Consider the following 19,003-nt stretch of genomic DNA (forward strand, 5'->3'; position numbering starts at 1 on the left):
AACTATAGTCTGACCAGCCATACTTAGCCTTCAGGATGAGCAGTTCAAGCACAAAACGTAGCAATGTCCAATGTGTTGGACAGCCCTTTTCAACACCATACACGGTCTCCTTTGATGCTTTTGTCACTCTTTCCAAATTTTCTAGACCTTTCAGGCTATTTAGTAAAATCTCTAGACCAAGGGCTCGAATCATGTCTTTCAAATCATCTTCATTCCCGACACGTGCTCCACCATCATTATTGGCACCACCTTCATCATTACCATCCCAACCACCAGCATCATCACCTTGTTCATTGCCAAACTCGAAATACATTCGTGCATCAAGCTCTGCTGAATATTGGGACAGAGATTTTATGGTTTCATCATCGTATTCCTCTTCATCCTCGTCGTTAACGATAACTGTTTCACCATGATGAATCCACACTGTGTAGTCCTCAACAAATCCTCGCATAATCAAATATGATCTGATGATAGTCACATTTGTCCATGTCATACGGTTCTTGCAATCTTTACAGGGACAAATAATTGTATCCTTATTCTCTTTTAATGTCGTCGTATGCTTCTTTACGGCTTCAATAAATTTATCCACCTCTTCACGAAAACCTGCCTTGAGCCTTAACGAACCATACATCCGAGAGTTAATATACTCCATCTTTTACAACAACAACAAAACAAATATTAAAGGACTACTTATTCAGATATATATATATAAATAAATTAAATTAATAATTACTTAAGAATAATTGTATATACTTCAGATATATATGAATATGAATCTAATATAAGTACATGAAGCATACAAACACACCATGGTAGAGGAAAATTAATTAATGGTCTATTTATCCATAAATAATTAAAATACATATTTATTGATTATAATAAATAATTTTAAAGACAACAATTAGCAACAATTATACTTTACCCAATATCTTTCATGCATACCCTAATCCAATTTTATCAAACATAAATTTACAAAAAAAAATTAATAAAAAAATCAAACCCTAGATCTAGATCTACATGCACATGAAACATGCATAAAACTAACTAATTATTCACTAAAATCAAGAAACATGGACCAAATAAGGGTATGATCTTATTCCCCTCTCTAATTTACCCTAGTACATTTAAAACTTGAGTCTAATTTGCTTCATAAGTAGCTCAAGCACCATAGAAGAGAGAGAAACAAAACTTTAATTACTCACTAACCAACCATTAAAACTTTTAAAAAAGTGTGGAATAGCATTTTCTTACCTTTTACGACCTCTCCACCAAAGGATTTGAGACCAAAACATTTCTCCCTTAGTAGAATAATTTTTGGAAGGTGTCCAAGACCTCTCCACCTTTCTTTCACGGATTAGAGTGAGTGACCCGAGGAGAAAGAAGGTGCTGCAGTTGTGCTATATGTGGGTCATTTGTAGGGGCGGCTGGTGATTGAGCCGCCCCTGCAAATTAGGGGCGGCTCAATCACCAGCCCCTCCTACAAATATAAATACCGGGGGCGGCCGGTGAGTGAGCCGTCCCTACAAATCAGACTCATTTGTAGGGGCGGCTCGTATCACCTGCCGCCTCTGCTGTTTTATTTGTAGGGGCGGCTCGTATCACCTGCCGCCTCTGCTGTTTCATTTGTAGGGGCGGCTGGTGTCTGGGCTCCCGAGCACACTATTGTAGAAGTGGCTCCATCGCTAGCCACCCCTAAAAAAATTCATCCCATTATTAAAAATCGATTTTTACGTAGTCTACAGGCTGCACACCAACACCGATCAATCGATCACAAACTCTCCAGCACGTGCTCAATGGAGGTCGGCAGCGGCAGCGGCGGCAAGCATTTCGTGCTGGTGCGGCCTCTGCCACGGCGCGTGGTGCTGGTACAAGGTGGCCACCGCACTGGAATCCGCCGGGCACCGCGTGAAGGCGCTGGACATGGCAGCGTCGGGAGCGCCTGCACGAGGTCCGCTCGGACTACTCGCGCCCACTGCTGGACGCGGTCGCCGCGGCCCCCGACGGCGACAGGCTGATCCCCGTCAGCCACAGCCACGGCGGCCTCAGCCTCGCGCTCGCCATGGAGAGGTTCCCGCGCAAGGTCGCCGCCGCCGTGTTCGTGTGGCCGCCGCGCTGCCGTGCGTCGGCAAGCACATGGGCGTTATCATCAAGGAGGTACACAAACACACGCACATGCACCAACCATTGTTTCAAGTTTCATGTCAGTCACAAATATATATGTCAAGTTTGATTTTTTTTCTTCTTTTGCGATGAACGCAGTTCATGAGAAGAGATGCTTCCGAAGGGCTGCTCATGGACTGCGAACTGGTGCCCATCACTGGAACCGGCAGTGAAGGTGCCGGCGGGCAGCAAAGCACAGCGATCGTGATGGACTGATGGGTCCAAGGTTCATGGAGGAGAAATATTATCAGGAGAGCCCGGCGGAGGATGTGACCCTGGCGAAGCTGCTGGTGAGGCCCGGCAACCAGTTCCTGGACGACCCGCTGATGAAGGACGAGGCGCTGTTGACGGCCGCCAACTACGGGTCCGTCAAGAAGGTGTACGTGGTGGCCAAGGCCGACGAAGCCAGCACCGAGGAGATGCAGCGCTGGATTTTGGCCATGAGCCCCGGCACGGAGATCGAGGAGATCGCCTGCGCCGACCACGCCGTCATGAACTCCAAGGCCAGGGAACTTTGCGACGTCCTTGGAAGGTTAGCCAGCAGATGCGACTGAGAATATGACAACGACTATTGTTGCCGCGTGCAGTGATACAAGCACCTATATATGTCATGAACACTGCTTATATATATTTTATATATTATATATATGAATAAATAAAATGCCTGATCATGAACACTACTTATATATATATTATAAATGGCTAGCAAGAGATCGGGAGTATATGATGGTTATATTTAGACAACCATTTAAAGAAACTGTTGAATGATATTTTTTTCTCAAAATTTCTATTCCTAACATTTAGGATAGATATAAAGAGCCTCTTTGAAGTTGCTCTAAATAGCTAGAGTGATAGATTGGGGAGCTCTCTTGGCATATTGTTACACCTCCTTCTTCACTCTAGAGCTAAGGAAAGCCTCCCACTCTTGTTCACTTGTGAACTTGAAAACACATTGAGAGAGGATTGATTCATCACTAGTGCATTGCATTATTGGATTGCATCTTGGTGGCACTAGTGATTGTTGAAGCTTGGGCGTTCTTGTTACTCTTGGTGGTTGCAGCCACCTAGATGGTTGGAGCTTCAGCGATTGGTGGGGGGAATTGGTGATTGTTTCCGTCCCCAATCAAGTTGATTGTGGCGAGGTTCTTGATCCCGCCTCACGGAGTGCAAAGGGGATACTCTAATAAATTGCATGTGTCTAGAAGGAGCGTTTGTGTGAGTGATTCTTGCGACACCCAAGTTGAGGGTCTAACGTGTGATGCCAGTTAGTGCACGAATCACTCACCATAAGACTCACCAAAACCGGGATTAAGTTGCCGGCAAACAACCGAATCTCGGGAGAAAAATTGATTGTGTCATCTCTCTTGCCCGGATCGGTATAAGCTCTACACTTGTATTTCATTCATATTCTTGCTAGTGTAGTGCTTGTTGTTTGTGTAGCTAACTAGAGGTTGCTCTCTTGTTAGTTGTAGACTAGAGTAGCTAGTTCTTCTTGTTAGTAGTAACTAGTTGTTAGTTACTTCTTTGTTTAGCTCTCTAGTGTAGCTTAGTTTCTAGTGGCCTTGTGTGGTGAAGCGTTTTAGTTAAAGAACCAACCGCTACTAGACTTATGTAGAGGGTTGCTTAAAGTGAACTAGAGCTAGTGCTAGTACTTGCTATTAGGGTCATCTATTGTACTAACTGCTATGCTCTAGTTAATTGTGCTTTGTAGAAGAGATTTTTATAGGCTATTCACCCTCTCTTGCTATCTTGATCCTTACAACCATGTTGTGGAAAAATAGAATCTAGGATGAGACAATTGATATCAAGTACATAAGTACAAAATTGATGCTAGTGGATCTGCTCACTAAAGGACTACCACCCATTGTATTCAATGGACATGGTATGGCATGGGTCTGGTAGAGAACCTCTGATTCTGGAATAAAGTGGGGCATATTTGTAGCATTCTCCCATAATGTCCAAACAAGTTCATTTTGAAATGGAACGTTGTACTATAGTCATAAGAGTTCAAAGGTACTTAATTGACTATTGTAATCCTATGTCTTGGTGTATCATTTTGTTGAGAAATGAATTTATGATAGTAAGGCTTGTGATCAAGGGGGAGAATATTGGATTGATCATAAGAACCAATTGTGAAAACACTAAATTGGTTGTGTGCTGCTTCAGTACTCAGTGTGCATGACAGGAAGTCAGGAAGACTTAAAAAGACCAACAACAGCCTGGTTTGTCCTCTGCCTTGATCAGAGGCAAGGACTTGACCAAGCAGCCACCATTGTTGACAAGGAAAGTCCCCCAGCATGCAGCAGCAAAGTTAAATGGAGAGGCACCCTAAACCATCTCGAGTGAGTGAAATCTAGTGAAAGGAACACTACTCTAAGCCATTGATCATGTAGCTGCTGCAACATTGGGAAGAGCTTTCCCACACGTAGCCTCTACTACATTTCGCCTCCTTCAAGTAGGCACGGGTCATCAGCAAGCCCAATGGCTAACTCATCCAACGAAGGTATGAGTAGCACAAGCTTTGTTCATGTTCTTGTGTCCTGGTTCTAGAGCTTAATGATCATGGAAATCTAACAATATACTACCTCTGTTTGTTTTTTTAGAAAGGACGGCAGAAGCTTTGCCGCTATTTCTATTAGATGAGAAGAAAGAAAAAAGGCAAGTGTCAACCCAGTTTTTTGAATGGAAACCGGGCCAGAAAAACCATACAACTGAGGAGACTCATCCTGCTCAACTTTGGTATAACTGTCACAACTCACGCTACTATTTGCAACTTGGTCGAAACGACCCCACTAAACACAACTAACCAACTAACCACAACTTGACTGAAGAAAAGACCCAACTAAGACACTCAACTAGAAAAGACGACTTGGAGCACTGAGCACCGCCACCCTTGGAGAAGTGCCATGGCATACGGCATGAGATCAATAGCGGAGAACTGGATCGCCTAGCAGAGCCTTCAAGAAGGAAACGATGCCAAGAGCGTCGACAGGCTAGCCCGATGAGAGAAGATTTTCACCAAAATCCAGCATGGTAGGAGAAGATGTAGTAAAGGACGCCTTCATGAAGGTAAACGGCGTCCACAGACGTCGTCATCCAAGCTTTCGCCTTGACCTCATGAATCATCCACACCGCCGCCGCCGAAGACCCAACACTACCAAGGAGGTAGGATGCGCCGAGACGTTCGCAGCATCCCCGTCTGGCCGCCACCCCTAGGAATGCCAGCTAGGAGAGGCCGGGAGAAGCCCGCCGGAGAGTCCGCCCTCCGTCGTAGCAGCACGCAGATTTGGCCAGCTCCACCAAGCCAGTCCGAGCAGGGAGGCGGGCAGATGGCGGGGAGAAGAGGGCCAGGATCGGAGAAGCCCCAGTCGGCCAGCCCACCACCGTCCCAACCCCTACCAAGCCGACCCCATATCCACCCACGGCGCGCAAGGCCTTCAGTAGCCCCCGCACCGAACAACCACCGTCTGCACGCCCGCTCCCCAACCCTCCGTAGATCTAATCTAGACCACAGCAACGGCAAAGGAACCGGGCGAGAAGGGCACCAGGCCCCGCAGAGGGAGCACTGGCCCCAACCATGGAGGGTGGATCTGGCCGCCGCCGCCGCTTCACGCAGAAGGGAAGCCGCAGCCACCGCCAGATCCACCCATTTTCGTGTCCCTGAGGTAGAGATCGAACCTTCCAGGCCCTACCTCCACTCCCGCCGGAGGAGGAGAGGGAGGCCATCCGCGCCGCACCATCGTCGTGCCGCCTGCGCCTGCAGGAGGCCGCCTCGCCTCGCCGGTTCGCAGGGGCAGCGCAAGAGAACCCGAGGCGGAGCAGGCCCCGCCGCAGCCATCCTAGGTCGCCGCATGGTCCCCGGCGGCTCCCTCCGGCGGCGGCGAGACAGGGGAGGGGAGGGAGTGGAGGTGGCAGCGGCTAGGGTTTGGTGTCCGCTCGAGTCGCCCACACAGCGAGCGACGCGGACGGGAGGGGAAAGGTAACACTACCTCTGTTTGTTAAAGATAAAATTCTAAAGTTTGATTTTTTGCTACTCTAAAATTGTATTATCTTTTTCTTGACGAAGGGATTACAATGATAAGCGAATCTTGATTCCTCACTTAACTAACTCTCGCATTACCAACTCATTTCAGAATTGTTCCATTATCCAGTAAAGGCAAACCAGCTTCCAGGAATTGAGTCAACACTTGCTTCTTGCAGCAGAAGGTGATGACTGATGATCAACTTGAAGAAGAAGAAACGCAGCGGCAATCACCACCGCGCCTCTATATATAAATAAACATCACGCCCTACAGGCTCTGCACACCAACACCGAAGCAGACAAGATCAATCGATCACAAACTGTCCAGCTAGCACTCCACACCGACGCACAGGTAGCAGGCTAGCAGCAATGGAAGTCGGCGGCGGCGGCAAGCACTTCGTGCTGGTGCACGGCCTCTGCCACGGCGCGTGGTGCTGGTACAAGGTGGCCACCGCGCTGGAATCCGCCGGCCACCGCGTGACGGCGCTGGACCTGGCCGCGGCGGGCGCCCACCCGGCGCGCCTCCACGAGGTGCGCTCCTTCGAGGACTACTCGCGCCCGCTGCTGGACGCGGTCGCCGCGGCCCCCGACGGCGACAGGCTGGTCCTCGTCGGCCACAGCCACGGCGGCCTCAGCCTGGCGCTCGCCATGGAGAGGTTCCCGCACAAGGTCGCCGCCGCCGTGTTCGTGGCTGCCGCGCTGCCGTGCGTCGGCAAGCACATGGGCGTCACCACAGAGGAGGTATGTACACACGCATGTGCACCAGCAGCCACCAAACATTGTCTCATCATTGTATTCCCTTCCAAACTTGCAAATATTTACATATATGTCAAACTTGAATTTTTCTTCTTTGTTTTTGTGATGGATGCACTGCAGTTCATGAGAAGAACTGCTTCTAAAGGGCTGCTCATGGACTGCCAAGTGGTGCCCATCAACGACGGCGCCGACACCGGCCCCGGCAGTGAAGCTGCCGGCGGGAAGAAAGGGGTAGCGATCGTGATGGGTCCAAGGTTCATGGAGGAGAAGTACTACCAGGAGAGCCCGGCGGAGGATCTGACCCTGGCGAAGATGCTGGTGAGGCCCGGGAACCAGTTCCTGGACGACCCGGTGATGAAGGACGAGGCGCTGCTCACGGCCGCCAACTACGGGTCCGTCAAGAAGGTGTTCGTGGTCGCCAAGGCCGACGAATCCAGCACGGAGGAGATGCAGCGCTGGATGGTGGAAATGAGCCCCGGCACGGAGGTCGAGGAGATCGCCGGCGCCGACCACGCCGTCATGAACTCCAAGGCCACGGAACTTTGCGATTTCCTTGGAAGGATAGCCAGCAGATGCGACTGAGAATATGACGACGACTATTGTTGCCGCGCGTAGTACCTATACCTATATATGTCACGATGATGATTACTGGTTATATATTTTATTTTATATTATATATGATTATGAATAAATAAAATGTCATTGATTATCTCGAATTACATGTTACAGCCAATTTCTCAGTTTACCAGCCATCAGAGGTTTTTCAGGTTAATTAACGTGATGCTAATTATTCGGTAACCCAACGACCACACGACGGGTACAATGCCCCGTTCGCTCCGTTGAAAAAATAAATCGAAATATTGTTCCAGCTGATTTGTTGTGAGCGAAAAATATTATTCCAGCTAAAAAATAAGCTAAAAAGTATGGATTATAACACAAGCTAAATGAGCGAACGAAGGGACAGGACGAACGTGCAGCGTACCTGACCCTGATTATCATATGGATTTGTTAAACGACACCGGACATCCCGTTCGGACGCCTGCGCCTGCGCCCCCGTTTCACGCATCCATGCGGGGGCCTGCGTTGTCCAAACATCGCCTACCCGCACCTGCGTTTAGCGCGCCAACGCACAGGCCCGCGCCGCCCGTGCGGGGACTGTTCGCGCCTCCTCCTCTCCTCTGCTTTCCACGCGAATCCCATGTCAACGACGGAGCTGCCCTAGGGGGCGTGGTGGGGCGGCCGCCCCAGCTACCGGCGGCGTAGCCTCAGACCCCCCCAACCCCCTCTTCTTGCCTATCTCCAGCTGCCGAGGACGCTACCGGCAGCGCCGAGCCTCTGTGCGACGGCGGCGAACGACGAAACGAGGCAACAAGCAGAGCCTGTGTATTGCATCACTGGGTCTTTTTTTTGTTCAGTTAGTTTAGCCCAGTAAGGGCCCAATCTAGTTCCCCAATCCCCAATTTCCCAATCCGTCCGCTACCCCTGTCCTAGAGCGCAGCCACCGCAACTCGGCATCGAGTGCTCGAGGTCGCCGTCGTCCGCCGCCAGGCGCTACCCCATCTGCCGGCCAGCCCGCGCCCATCCGCGATCCGCCTGTCGGACACCGCCAGGGCCGACTGGCCGAGTCGCCGAGGTGCCCATCCGCCCGCCCGCCGGCCACCGAGCAGGAGCTGGAGCTGGCTGCGCCTGGCGATGGAGGGAGGAGGAGAGGAGCAAGAGCTGGCGCCTGGTGCTGGGGCCGACCATGGCCGCGGACAGCTTAGCGGCAGAGGAGCAAGTGCAGCAGCTCCGCCAACATCTGGATTCGGCCGAGGCCGAGGTTCAAGCAGAGGTGTCCCCAAGAATGGCATTGGCAAGAACAACAAAAAAATGGCATTTTTTATGATTTTTTCAGTTCATGAATCATGAGCATCTCAAATTATTAGCAAGACATTAATAGAGTATGTCAATTGCCAGTTTGACAAGTAATTTTTATGTAGACTTGAAGAATTATTTTTGTGCAGACTTTGAAGAATTATTTTCCATCCTGTGTTTCTCGTCTACTTTTGGCCGTAACGTGTGATTGCAGCGTTTTTGCCATGATCTGTGTGATTGCAGTACGTGAATCGGTGTGTTGTGAATACGATGCTTTTTTATCATTTTCTCGTTGAAATTTGCCCCACCTATATTTTTTTCAGGCTCCATCGTTCCACGTGCAACGTCCGATCTACTTTTAAAACGTTCACTTACAATATAAAAAAGACGGATGAGACCATTGCAAAAATACCCGAAACGCTTGAAAACATTGCAAAATATACGTAATATTTAGATAAAACTATTGTAACATATATATATATATATATATAATCTATATAAGAACTTTAAATTTGATGCCTTTCACGTCATCGTGTACTGTTCATCCGGCGTTTCCACAGTCAGAATCCTGTAGGTCAACAGTACCAGGCGCGTACTGTTCATCCAACGCCCAAAAAATTCCTCAAAAAAGGAACAGTGTCTGCCCGATAAAAAAATTACCCATTTTTCCTTCCCAACTCCTCCCCACGCGAAGCGTGGGCACCCACGCTAGTATACATACATATATATATATATATATATATATATATATATATATATATATATATATATATATATATATATATGAAATATACATAACATTCAGATAAACACGCTTGCTACCTATGTGTACAACTATTGCAATGTATACAACATTCGCATCTAAACACTTGAAACATATATTTACAACGTGTGTTTGAAACATATATTTACAACGTGTGCGCAACATCTTATTGCTGCTCGGGTGAATAGAGTCTCGTCGACGTGTGGAGTTTACCGGAGGCGACGGCCGGCAGCGCTTGTAGGTGGTCCCCGGTTGCGGCGACCGGGCGACGGCTGCGGTGCTTGTAGGCAGCGGGCCCGGCGGTCCGGCGATGCTCGTAGGCGGGCGGCCTGGAGGCGATGGCTGCGCGACGCGGCAAGCTATGAGGTAGCGCCCGCACGACTAGGAGAGGAAGCTAGATCCGACGGGGAGCCACTCGTACCAGCCCTGCCATGCTAGTCCGCTCGTAACCGGGGACGCTGCGCCGCCGTGTCGAGTGCCGCTTCGGCCTCCACGTCATGGCCCAGTCGTGCTAGGCCACGCCGCTGCGCCGCCGTGCTGGGACGCTCGCCCGCACCGAGAGAGAGGTAGAGAGTAACGCTGGAGGCACGCGAAAGAGAGGATTGGTGGCTGATATTTTTCAAGGCGCGAACAAACCAGCGAACGACAACGCATGCGGACCGTACAGCTACAGGCGCGGGCGGGTCGGTGTCCGTCCTCGTCCTATCATTGCGACGGATTAATGAGAGAAAAAAAAGGAGAAGACGGCACCACTACTCCACCAGCTCTTGCTGCTGTTCTCTTCGCCGAGCTGCGTTGACTTCCTCGATCGCTCGCCCGGCCATCAGACCATGAGTTCATCAGGGACGACGACGATGGAGGATCAGAGCGACAGGGGGCCACCGCAGCACCACTTCGTGCTGGTGCACGGCGTCTGCCACAGCGCGTGGTGCTGGTACAGGGTGACCACCCTCCTCACCTCCGCGGGCCACCGCGTCACGGCGCTGGACATGGCGCGGCGAGGACGTGGCGTCCTTCGAGGACTACAGCCGGCCGCTCCTGGACGCGGTGTCCGCGCTGCCGCCCGGGGAGCAAGCGGTCCTCGTCGGACACAGCTTCGGCGGCCAGAGCCTCGCGCTGGCCATGGAGAGGTACCATGACAGAGTCGCTGTCGCCGTGTTCGTCTCCGCCGCCATGCCCGCCGCCGGCAAGCCCATGGCGCTCGTCTTGGAAGAGGTACGCCTCCGATCCGTGGGCTCTGCCTATGTGACATACCATTCCGGTGTTCTCCAAAAAGCTCAAAATCGGCATTAATATATGACAACGGCCCCATTGATCTTAGCTTGTTCTTTCTTTATTTTTCACTCTTTTGTCTGAACTCTGAAGAACACATTGCTCTAGCTGCTCAACCATTATCGCAACTACGTATACTACTACTGTGTGTATATGCCAGTTTTCGAAAGAAACGGGGCCAGATTTCTACATGGACTGCACATACAGCGCCAGCAGCAATCATGAGTATCCGGTGGAGACACTTCTGCTAGGGCCAGAGTACTTGGCCAAGAGATTGTACCAGCTCAGCCCTCCTGAGGTAGGCGACTGACAAACAATGGCGACACGACGCTGGTCTCCTCCTTCCTGCTTCCCCGGCCTGACGGTGCAAGTGCAATGCATCAGGATCTGACCTTGGCAAAGGCGATGGTGAGGCCATCCCGAGCGTTCCAGGACGACGGGATGCTGAAGAGGAACAACGTGCTGACGGCGGACAGGTACGGCGTTGTGAGGCGGGTGTGCGTCGTCGCCGAGGACGACGCGTCGTGGTCAGCGGAGTTCCAGCGGCGCATGGCCTCGTGGAGCCCCGGCACCTAGGTGAGGAGCCTGCAGGGAGCTGATCATTGCCCTATCCGCTCGGCTGATAAGCGATGGCTGAAAATACTTGGCTGATCTGTTGTGAGAAAAAAATATTATTCGTTAGCTGAAAAAAATATGATTTATAAGCCAAACAAACAGAGCACGTATGGCCATGCTCTCCAAGCCAACGGACCTCTCGGACCTGCTTGTTGAGGTAGCCAACAAGTACAGTTGAGAGGCATTTCTGATTTGAACCCTGCCTGATCATAGTATCAGCGACGATGGTTGCTCAATCGGTGATCGGAGAGATGTACAAATCTTGCATATACATCATCAAATAAGATGTACAAATCTGAACATTGTTATATCACGTTTGCTTAATATAAGGGCGTGATTTTTCGATATGGTGGTCAATCGATGTTCAAACCGGCACCGGAATGGTTGATTTATTTATGAGTTTTTTTTATGATGTACTTGCTCTCGGTTCCATCCAAAATGAATGCAATTCTAAAGTTAAACAATTTTTTTCAAGTTGGACCAAGTTTATGAAAAATAATATCAACATTAATATCTCCAAATAGTTTTACTTAAAAATAATTTAAAATTATAAGGTATAGTAATAAGTTATGTCCTGCAAAATATTATGCATAAAAATTGGAGTGTAACTTTATAACATTTAAAAAATAGAAAGTTGTGGAAACATTTTTTTCCAAAAGCGAAGAAAAGTAATGGGATTATCTGATTGTTCCCTAGATTCTAATCCGGTGAATGTTCGCTGATTAGTGGAGTCTTATGTAGCGTAAGTAGACAATATACAAAATTCCTTGCGGTCGATGTATGCATACGTATAGATGACCAAATAGGCGGTCTGGCCCTACACGACACATACATAATTAGGTACGACCCGCCTTTAATCATGTTGTGCCGAACCAGCCCATGGGCTCACCAAGCGCGCCCAGGCATGGCCTGTGCCTGCCTTAGACGTGTCGTGCCGGCCCGTGGGCCTGACAAGACCATTATGCCTTTGCGTCGTCATCGTTGTGCACGTTGGTCGGCGCCTCGCCTTTCCGCTGTCATAGCCGCACGCTAGCCAGGGGCTTGTTGGGCTTGATTGGTTGGGTACAAAAAAAAAAATCGAGAATGCTATACAATACATGTGTGTTTTTTGGTTCGTTGGCACATGAATTTTCTGTCCGTCGGATCCGTCTCGCGCGCGTCTCCTAGGTTGTTCGACGTGGCGCTTCTGTTTTGTTTCTCTGACCTGTGGATCCTGGATGTCGGCGCTACAGTTTTGATTTTTGGGAGTCGCGTCTAATTTTGTGGCGTCCCCCCACCCCCACTTCCATTTCGTTTCGGCTTCTTTCAGGCGACTCCGGGCGACGCGCCGCTCTGCTTGGGGGGCCGACCGACGATTTCTAGGATAATCTGCTCTCTAGCTTTCCGTCCCACTCTCCCAGTGACCCAGTCCAGATCTGTCGCTCCTCTGTATCCTCTGGCTCCCTGGCAGCCTCCCACCACGCGTGGAGCACCGGCTGCGGTGGCGTTGGCGCTGGCGCATCCCCTTCTCCTTCCCTTCAGCACCACAGTGCCCCCTAGTGGAGGAGCGGCGCACGCGCTGCAGCGGCAGGGGAGCAGCGTGCGCGGGGCAGCGGCGGTGGAGCAGTGCACCCTGGCGGTCGTCCCGCATTTTCGTCGTGGTGCGCTGTTGAAGGTCTTATATGTGCCCACTAAATCTCCTTCCTGTTTGTTGCTCTTTTGCTCATGTGTGTACTCGATCCGATTTCTTAATGCGGTGTAGATTTCGTGGATACATATGGTGAGGGCACATGGATGGAGATTTGTGTGGGTGAGGTTCGAATGCTTCTAGGGTTTGCACTGTATTTTACTGATGAGCGATTTTTGGTGAACTTTTTTTGCAAATGTGGTGGTGTTCTGTTAGTCCTCGTTAATTAGGGTTTGGTTTGATGGATTGTTCTAGTATTTGATGGGGTATTTGTGGTTGATTGAGGATAGGTAGTGGGGATTTGTCGGAAAAATGAAAGGTCATAGGGGAGGAGACAGCAAGATGTAGTGACGGGGAGGGACAGCTTGATAGGGATTGTATCTTTCAAGTAAACAATCATGTACTGCTAGTTACACTCATACCAAATGGAGCTTTTGCATATCCTGGTGGGGGCTTACATCAAATTCCTGGGGAATGCACAATTTCATGGGATGTAAGGTAAATTCCTGGGTAATGCACAATTTCACCTTGGTGAGATGACCAAATTTCTTGGGAATGGAGTTGTTTATTTTGTCTGTTTTCTAATTTTTACAGATATGGTTTATATTTAGTCATTGGTTGCTAAAACCATGTGATCTTTCTGTAGTTGTTTTTGAATCTATATAGATGGATCCTGAATGATTGTAGTGTTTGTTTTCTAATTTTCGTAGATCTAGTTTATGTTTAGTCTTCTCTGTTTATCTGAATTGATTTTCGGTCCTTCCATACTTTATCTGTAGTAGCTCGTAGCTATCATGCTCAGTTGTGATTGCTCGTAGTTTACACTAGAGTTCAATTGTACTTACAGTTGTTGATTTAGTTTAATTCATAGTTATCTTTGATGTAATTTTGCTAAATTATTTGCTTTTTCTGCAATGATGAGGTCTAGCTGCATGTGTATTAGGAGGCAAAGTTGTAGTTGTATCTGTTGTAGCTGCATCTTTTGTAATTTTTTTTCATTTGGCTTTTGGTTTTTTAGTGCGGATTTACTTAATCATCTGGATAGTTGTTAAAGTTGTTTTAGGTAACTTAGATGCCCTAGTTTGCTTTTTTTAGTTGGTGTGTCCAATAAATTCCCTCCTGGTTTTTTGTGCCTACGCTTGTTTTGTACTTAGGCCTGGCCAGTGCTTGGTGCTTGAGTCGATAGAATGTGTGTGTGATTTGCAAGTTTGGATTGACGAAGCAGCAGCTTGGTGTGCATGGCCACCTGTGATTTGCATGTTGTTTATTTAGCTCCTAATATTTGTGGCAGAACCTCCTAAATTATAGGGCCCACATGCACCTGTCATTGTCCAATGACCTCTAACGACTATGCATATGTTCCTGGTAACTTAAGAAGCCTGTCGGATGTCCTTGGGAAACCCGAATCATCCACAATTTCTTCCGAGCAGGATCCATTACAGAGTCATTGCAGTATTACAACAGTTTATTCAATAATTTATATCAGAGTAAAATAGCGGAAGTCTTACAATAACTTAGTTACAAAACAGTTGTTTCAAAGCTTACAAACCAAGTACGATTATTATTACAAACCATAGTAGTGGAGTAGCATTAGTAATATAAAACAAAACACATAATTAAAATGCCCTACCCAAGGGCCACACATTTAATTGTCATCTTCAATTTGAACAACCGTCATGCAGCACGGACCAAAGTAGACCTGCTCATGAGGTTCACCTGCAACAAGGGTTAAAGAACCCTGAGTATAAAAGTACTCAACAAGACTTAACCGACGTAAAAACGGAGAAGACTTAGGAATGCAGGCTCGGAGATTCAAGGTAAGGCTTTAGCAAGAATCAAAGTTCTTTTACGTAAAAACTCTCTAACAAGATTCTTTCTTTCAACATTTAAATCTTCATAAAGATCATATATAAAGCTAACATGATCCATATTGAGATCATGAACTTTATATCAAACTCTTTCTCAAATCTTACTCAAGTTCTATTTGTTAACTACGATGATGAACAGTGAGTTGAGTCTCCATAACCGAGAAGCAACGACGATTCGAACCGATAATAACCCAGCTAGGGATTCTCAACCACATGACATATGCAGGTCCCTGACCTACCTATATCAATCTACCCTCAGATCCTCTAAAACAAGAACGGGTCAACGCCACCTAAGAGCACAGTACTCCACCAATTCAACCCATTGCCACTTGGGTACATGCTACTCTTGCCATCTCTCCACTCCTAGTGCGCGAGTAGCCATTCTCATAATAGAATAGCCGAGTTAAGGCTTACCGGAGTATGTGGCCAGTACTACAAAGTCTCAACCCATGCAATTCAACAATGGACGGTTCTTAATCGACACAGGCGGAAAGAACCTGCTCACAGGATATCCATGTCTTATGGCTCACATACACCAAGTCCGCCCAGTCTAGATTTATTACTCCACATGATTATATCTCATGATAACATAAATAACCAATCGTATCCAAAAATCCATTTATATCTCGCAGGTGACAGGTAATCACCCGACTTTTATTGGTCTAAGCATGGCTAAGCATAATTAGGCATTCTCGAATTGAAGCTGGTAACAAGGTTGATATGGAAAAACAAGGTTAGTAACGCACCAATTAGGTTTCCACTCAACTCCTAATCACTTAATGCAATATTTAATAATAAAAGTTATATAAATTTGTAAAACACAAGGTAGGTTTAAATGCATCCGGGGCTTGCCTTGATTGACAGAATAGTCAGGTTCTAGAGATGTTCTATAGATATCAAACCCGACCTCAACAGGTGGGTTGACTTCCTCAACAACTTGGTTGACTACCGAGTTCTCACTTTCGTTCACTACACGTAGTAACAATGCCATGTTTAATATGACGCGAGATATAAAACATGATGCTTGATGATGGATGCAAAAGTTAATAACTTGAATACAACTTTTCTTCATGGTATAGTTACAAACTAACAACTAACTAAACCTTCTCTAGGGTTTACTTAGATTAACACTAATGACCTTAGTGAGGTTATACTAATTAACATTTCTTAATCACAACTTGATCATAAACTCAAACACTTACTTAAATTGCCAAGGATCATTTTATGCTAATGACCCAAGGTCATCACTCAATCCCAAATTCAAACAAAACCTAAGTCATTAAGGTTTACTATATGTTTTAATTAATTAATTAATTAATTCAAAATTATGAAACAAATCAACTTTTTCTAAATGAGCTCCAAATTTTTGTGAAGGCTCATCACATGATAACTAAGTGTAAAAACAATTTTCATAATTTTTGGATAATTATTTAAGCCTAGAAAAATCATGGAATCCCATTTATTAATTAATTTGAGCAATTTTTATCATATTCAAAATGTACTGAAAAGTAATATTTAATATTTTTCCTAAATAGTTAACATCTCAAAGAGGTCACACAAAAATTTTCATAATTTTTGTAGCTCTATTTATTTCTACACAAAATAAACAAATCATAGCACTATTTAACCATTTCTGTAAAATAGAAAAATTCGTTTACACTTAAACAACCACTGACAGGGTGACCCCACCGGTCAGCCCGCACCGATCACGATGGCGAGGCCCTCTGACCAGCGATTACTCGCCAGCGGTGAGGTCTTCAGCGGTAAGGACTAAACCAACATGACCTCCCCAGCGCTGCGCATCGAATAAAGGTACTGGTTGAACATCTAGACTACTACAGCGACCTCGCTGGCGATGATGGAGGCACAACGGTGTCCTGCCGAGACGGCGACAGTGATCTACGACCTTGTCGGCAATCCTAAGGTCTCCGACATACTCAGCACCTCCTAACAGACTTAACCGAGCACTTAATTGAACCAACAGCACTCCACAACACTAGTAGCGACACGCGCAGTGACACGGTGGAGCAAAACTTGTCGGCGTCCTGTAGTCCCATGACTACGGCGTGGTGGAGATAAAATAGATCACACAGGCATGATTAGTGGCTCACCCTAAAGCTGATGCGCGTGAGAACGATGGCTAAGACGAGGCGGAGCTAAGTCGTCGGTGTTGGAGACGATAGCGGCGGCGTGAACTCACTGCGAAGCTCCGTTCGGAGGAAAGCAATTGACCAAATGATCAATGATCAAGCTCATGAACATCATGAGATAATGAAGATCAAGAAACAGCAAAAGATGAAGCAAGAAGCCCACCCGAACTACCTGTCCAAGGTGGAATGGATCTCGATGGATCCTCGCCGGAGTTGGAGAAGGCGAGGTTACGCTAGGCAAACCAGAGGGATAGAAGCTGCGCAAGTGGGTGATGTGGAGGCGCTAGGTGATGGTGATCATGGTGACATGCTCAGCTAAGGCTAGGAGGGCTCTACGACTTCGGCGCGAGCTCGTCGGAGCTGGGCTGTGCTGACAGGAAACAGAGGAAAGGAGAGAGCGACAGGAGGGCGCTCTTAGACTTAACAGGCGAGCGGAGAGCGGCGGGAGATGTGCGCTTGACACGTAACGGCAACGCGGACATGTCAAAGCAGGAGGTGTCGCTTGTGGGCACGCATGGAAGCCGGTGGAAGCTTGCCGCCGGTGAGAGCTGCCTGCTTGCACTGTTCAAGATATTTACCGAATTGCCACTCGCTTCGTTTTTCAAATTACTTTCAAATTTGCATGGTAACTCAAAAATCTCCAAAAATAAAAGTTGCTTCAAATTCAAAGTTCTACAACTTTGTTTTAATAATCATACTCAAAATCTACCTACATTTAACAATGCAAGTTTAAAATCAAAAGGGGACACTTTAAAAATTTATCCCCTTTCAAATTACTTCAAATTTTATATAACAACTTTGAAAACTCTAAAAATTAACTTTGTACACACTGACAATCTCTACACTTTTTCTTTTAGGCTCAACCCCAAATTATGCTTAGATTTTGAATTAGGTTTTTCCATGGTAGTATTAAATGCTGAAAATTAGGTTTTTGGAATTCCAATTTAATACTAAGGTTTTAAACTTGATTCATCCCGTACAAGTCAACACATATAATCATAAAAGTAAATTTGTTTTATTGAATGCATATCAAAGTTTTCACTAACACAAGAATGATGTGCAATGCATATGATGACATGGCATATTTTAGTGTTTAAAACACCAGTGGTGTTACAATATTTGCACGTTGCGATTCATTTCTCCGTCTCATACTCGCACCCCTATGATCTATTGATGATTTTTGTGCGATATTTTTGTGGATTTTTCGTGGAATATAGATCCTGCTTTCTGCCGCGTTTGTCCCGTTCCGTGCGGTTCAGTATGGTAACTAGCTTCTTCCTTCATTGTGGCACAGAGATCTCTTTCCTATAATGAATTCTCGGACGAGTTTGTCTTACTATTGATGATCTCAAGCATCTTCTTGAATTGTAAGTCAAGATTAACCTATTTGCTTGATTATTTGTTGTTTCTATCCTGTTTGAACCGCTACGGTATGAGTATGAGATAATTGTTAGTGTTCACTTTGCTATGTCAGCTAGCAAAGCACGTCGTGAAGCAGAAAATGTATTTTTTCATCTTTATATATATTGCTTGTGTCCTATATGAATGTTTGTCTGACTGAACTGATACCATCACTTCCCTAAAATTCCAATTGGTGTGAGAATGACTAGGCAACCCCCTTCTCTGCCATACTACACCAACCCTTGTAGTTGAGGGCATTTGGCTGCAGAGAATGGTGGGGAGACATTTACGCTGCTTGCTTCTTAAGTGCTTAATCTAGCAAAGCCAAATTTTGGATGCTTTATTTTACCAAGCCAAACTTTCATGTAGTTTGTGTTGTTCTGCTTTGCCTATGCTGCTACATGACATGGTGTCAATTTGCTTGATTGGTAAAATCTTCTAGCATGAGGAGGTCATAGTGTCAAAGATTGGTGGTGT

At 46.8% G+C, this 19,003-nt stretch overlaps 1 protein-coding gene and 2 pseudogenes across 1 annotated transcript; all 3 read left to right on the top strand.

Annotated features, from left to right (window-relative positions):
- Positions 1 to 1,793: 1,793 nt before the first annotated feature.
- LOC136459828 (esterase PIR7B-like) lies at positions 1,794 to 2,714 on the top strand (annotated as a pseudogene).
- Positions 2,715 to 6,485: 3,771 nt separating this feature from the next.
- LOC136459829 (esterase PIR7B-like) lies at positions 6,486 to 7,560 on the top strand. The gene is made up of 2 exons (XM_066459662.1): positions 6,486 to 6,922; positions 7,058 to 7,560. Exons 1-2 carry the CDS (start codon positions 6,551 to 6,553, stop codon positions 7,517 to 7,519), a joined length of 834 nt encoding a protein of 277 aa, XP_066315759.1. The 5' UTR covers positions 6,486 to 6,550; the 3' UTR covers positions 7,520 to 7,560.
- Positions 7,561 to 10,307: 2,747 nt separating this feature from the next.
- Positions 10,308 to 11,786, top strand: LOC136459830 (probable esterase PIR7A; annotated as a pseudogene).
- The last annotated feature ends 7,217 nt before the right edge of the window (positions 11,787 to 19,003 follow it).

Source organism: Miscanthus floridulus, chromosome 6, assembly GCF_019320115.1.
Source record: "Miscanthus floridulus cultivar M001 chromosome 6, ASM1932011v1, whole genome shotgun sequence".
Taxonomy (NCBI): Eukaryota; Viridiplantae; Streptophyta; class Magnoliopsida; order Poales; family Poaceae; genus Miscanthus; species Miscanthus floridulus.

What these genes read in the sequence shown, in the direction of transcription:
- LOC136459829 (XM_066459662.1), top strand. Translation starts at nt 6,551, where the DNA reads ATGGAAGTCGGCGGCGGCGGCAAGCACTTCGTGCTGGTGCACGGCCTC. An exon ending in TGGGCGTCACCACAGAGGAG is followed by an intron (nt 6,923 to 7,057) that starts GTATGTACACAC and finishes GATGCACTGCAG; the next exon opens with TTCATGAGAAGAACTGCTTC.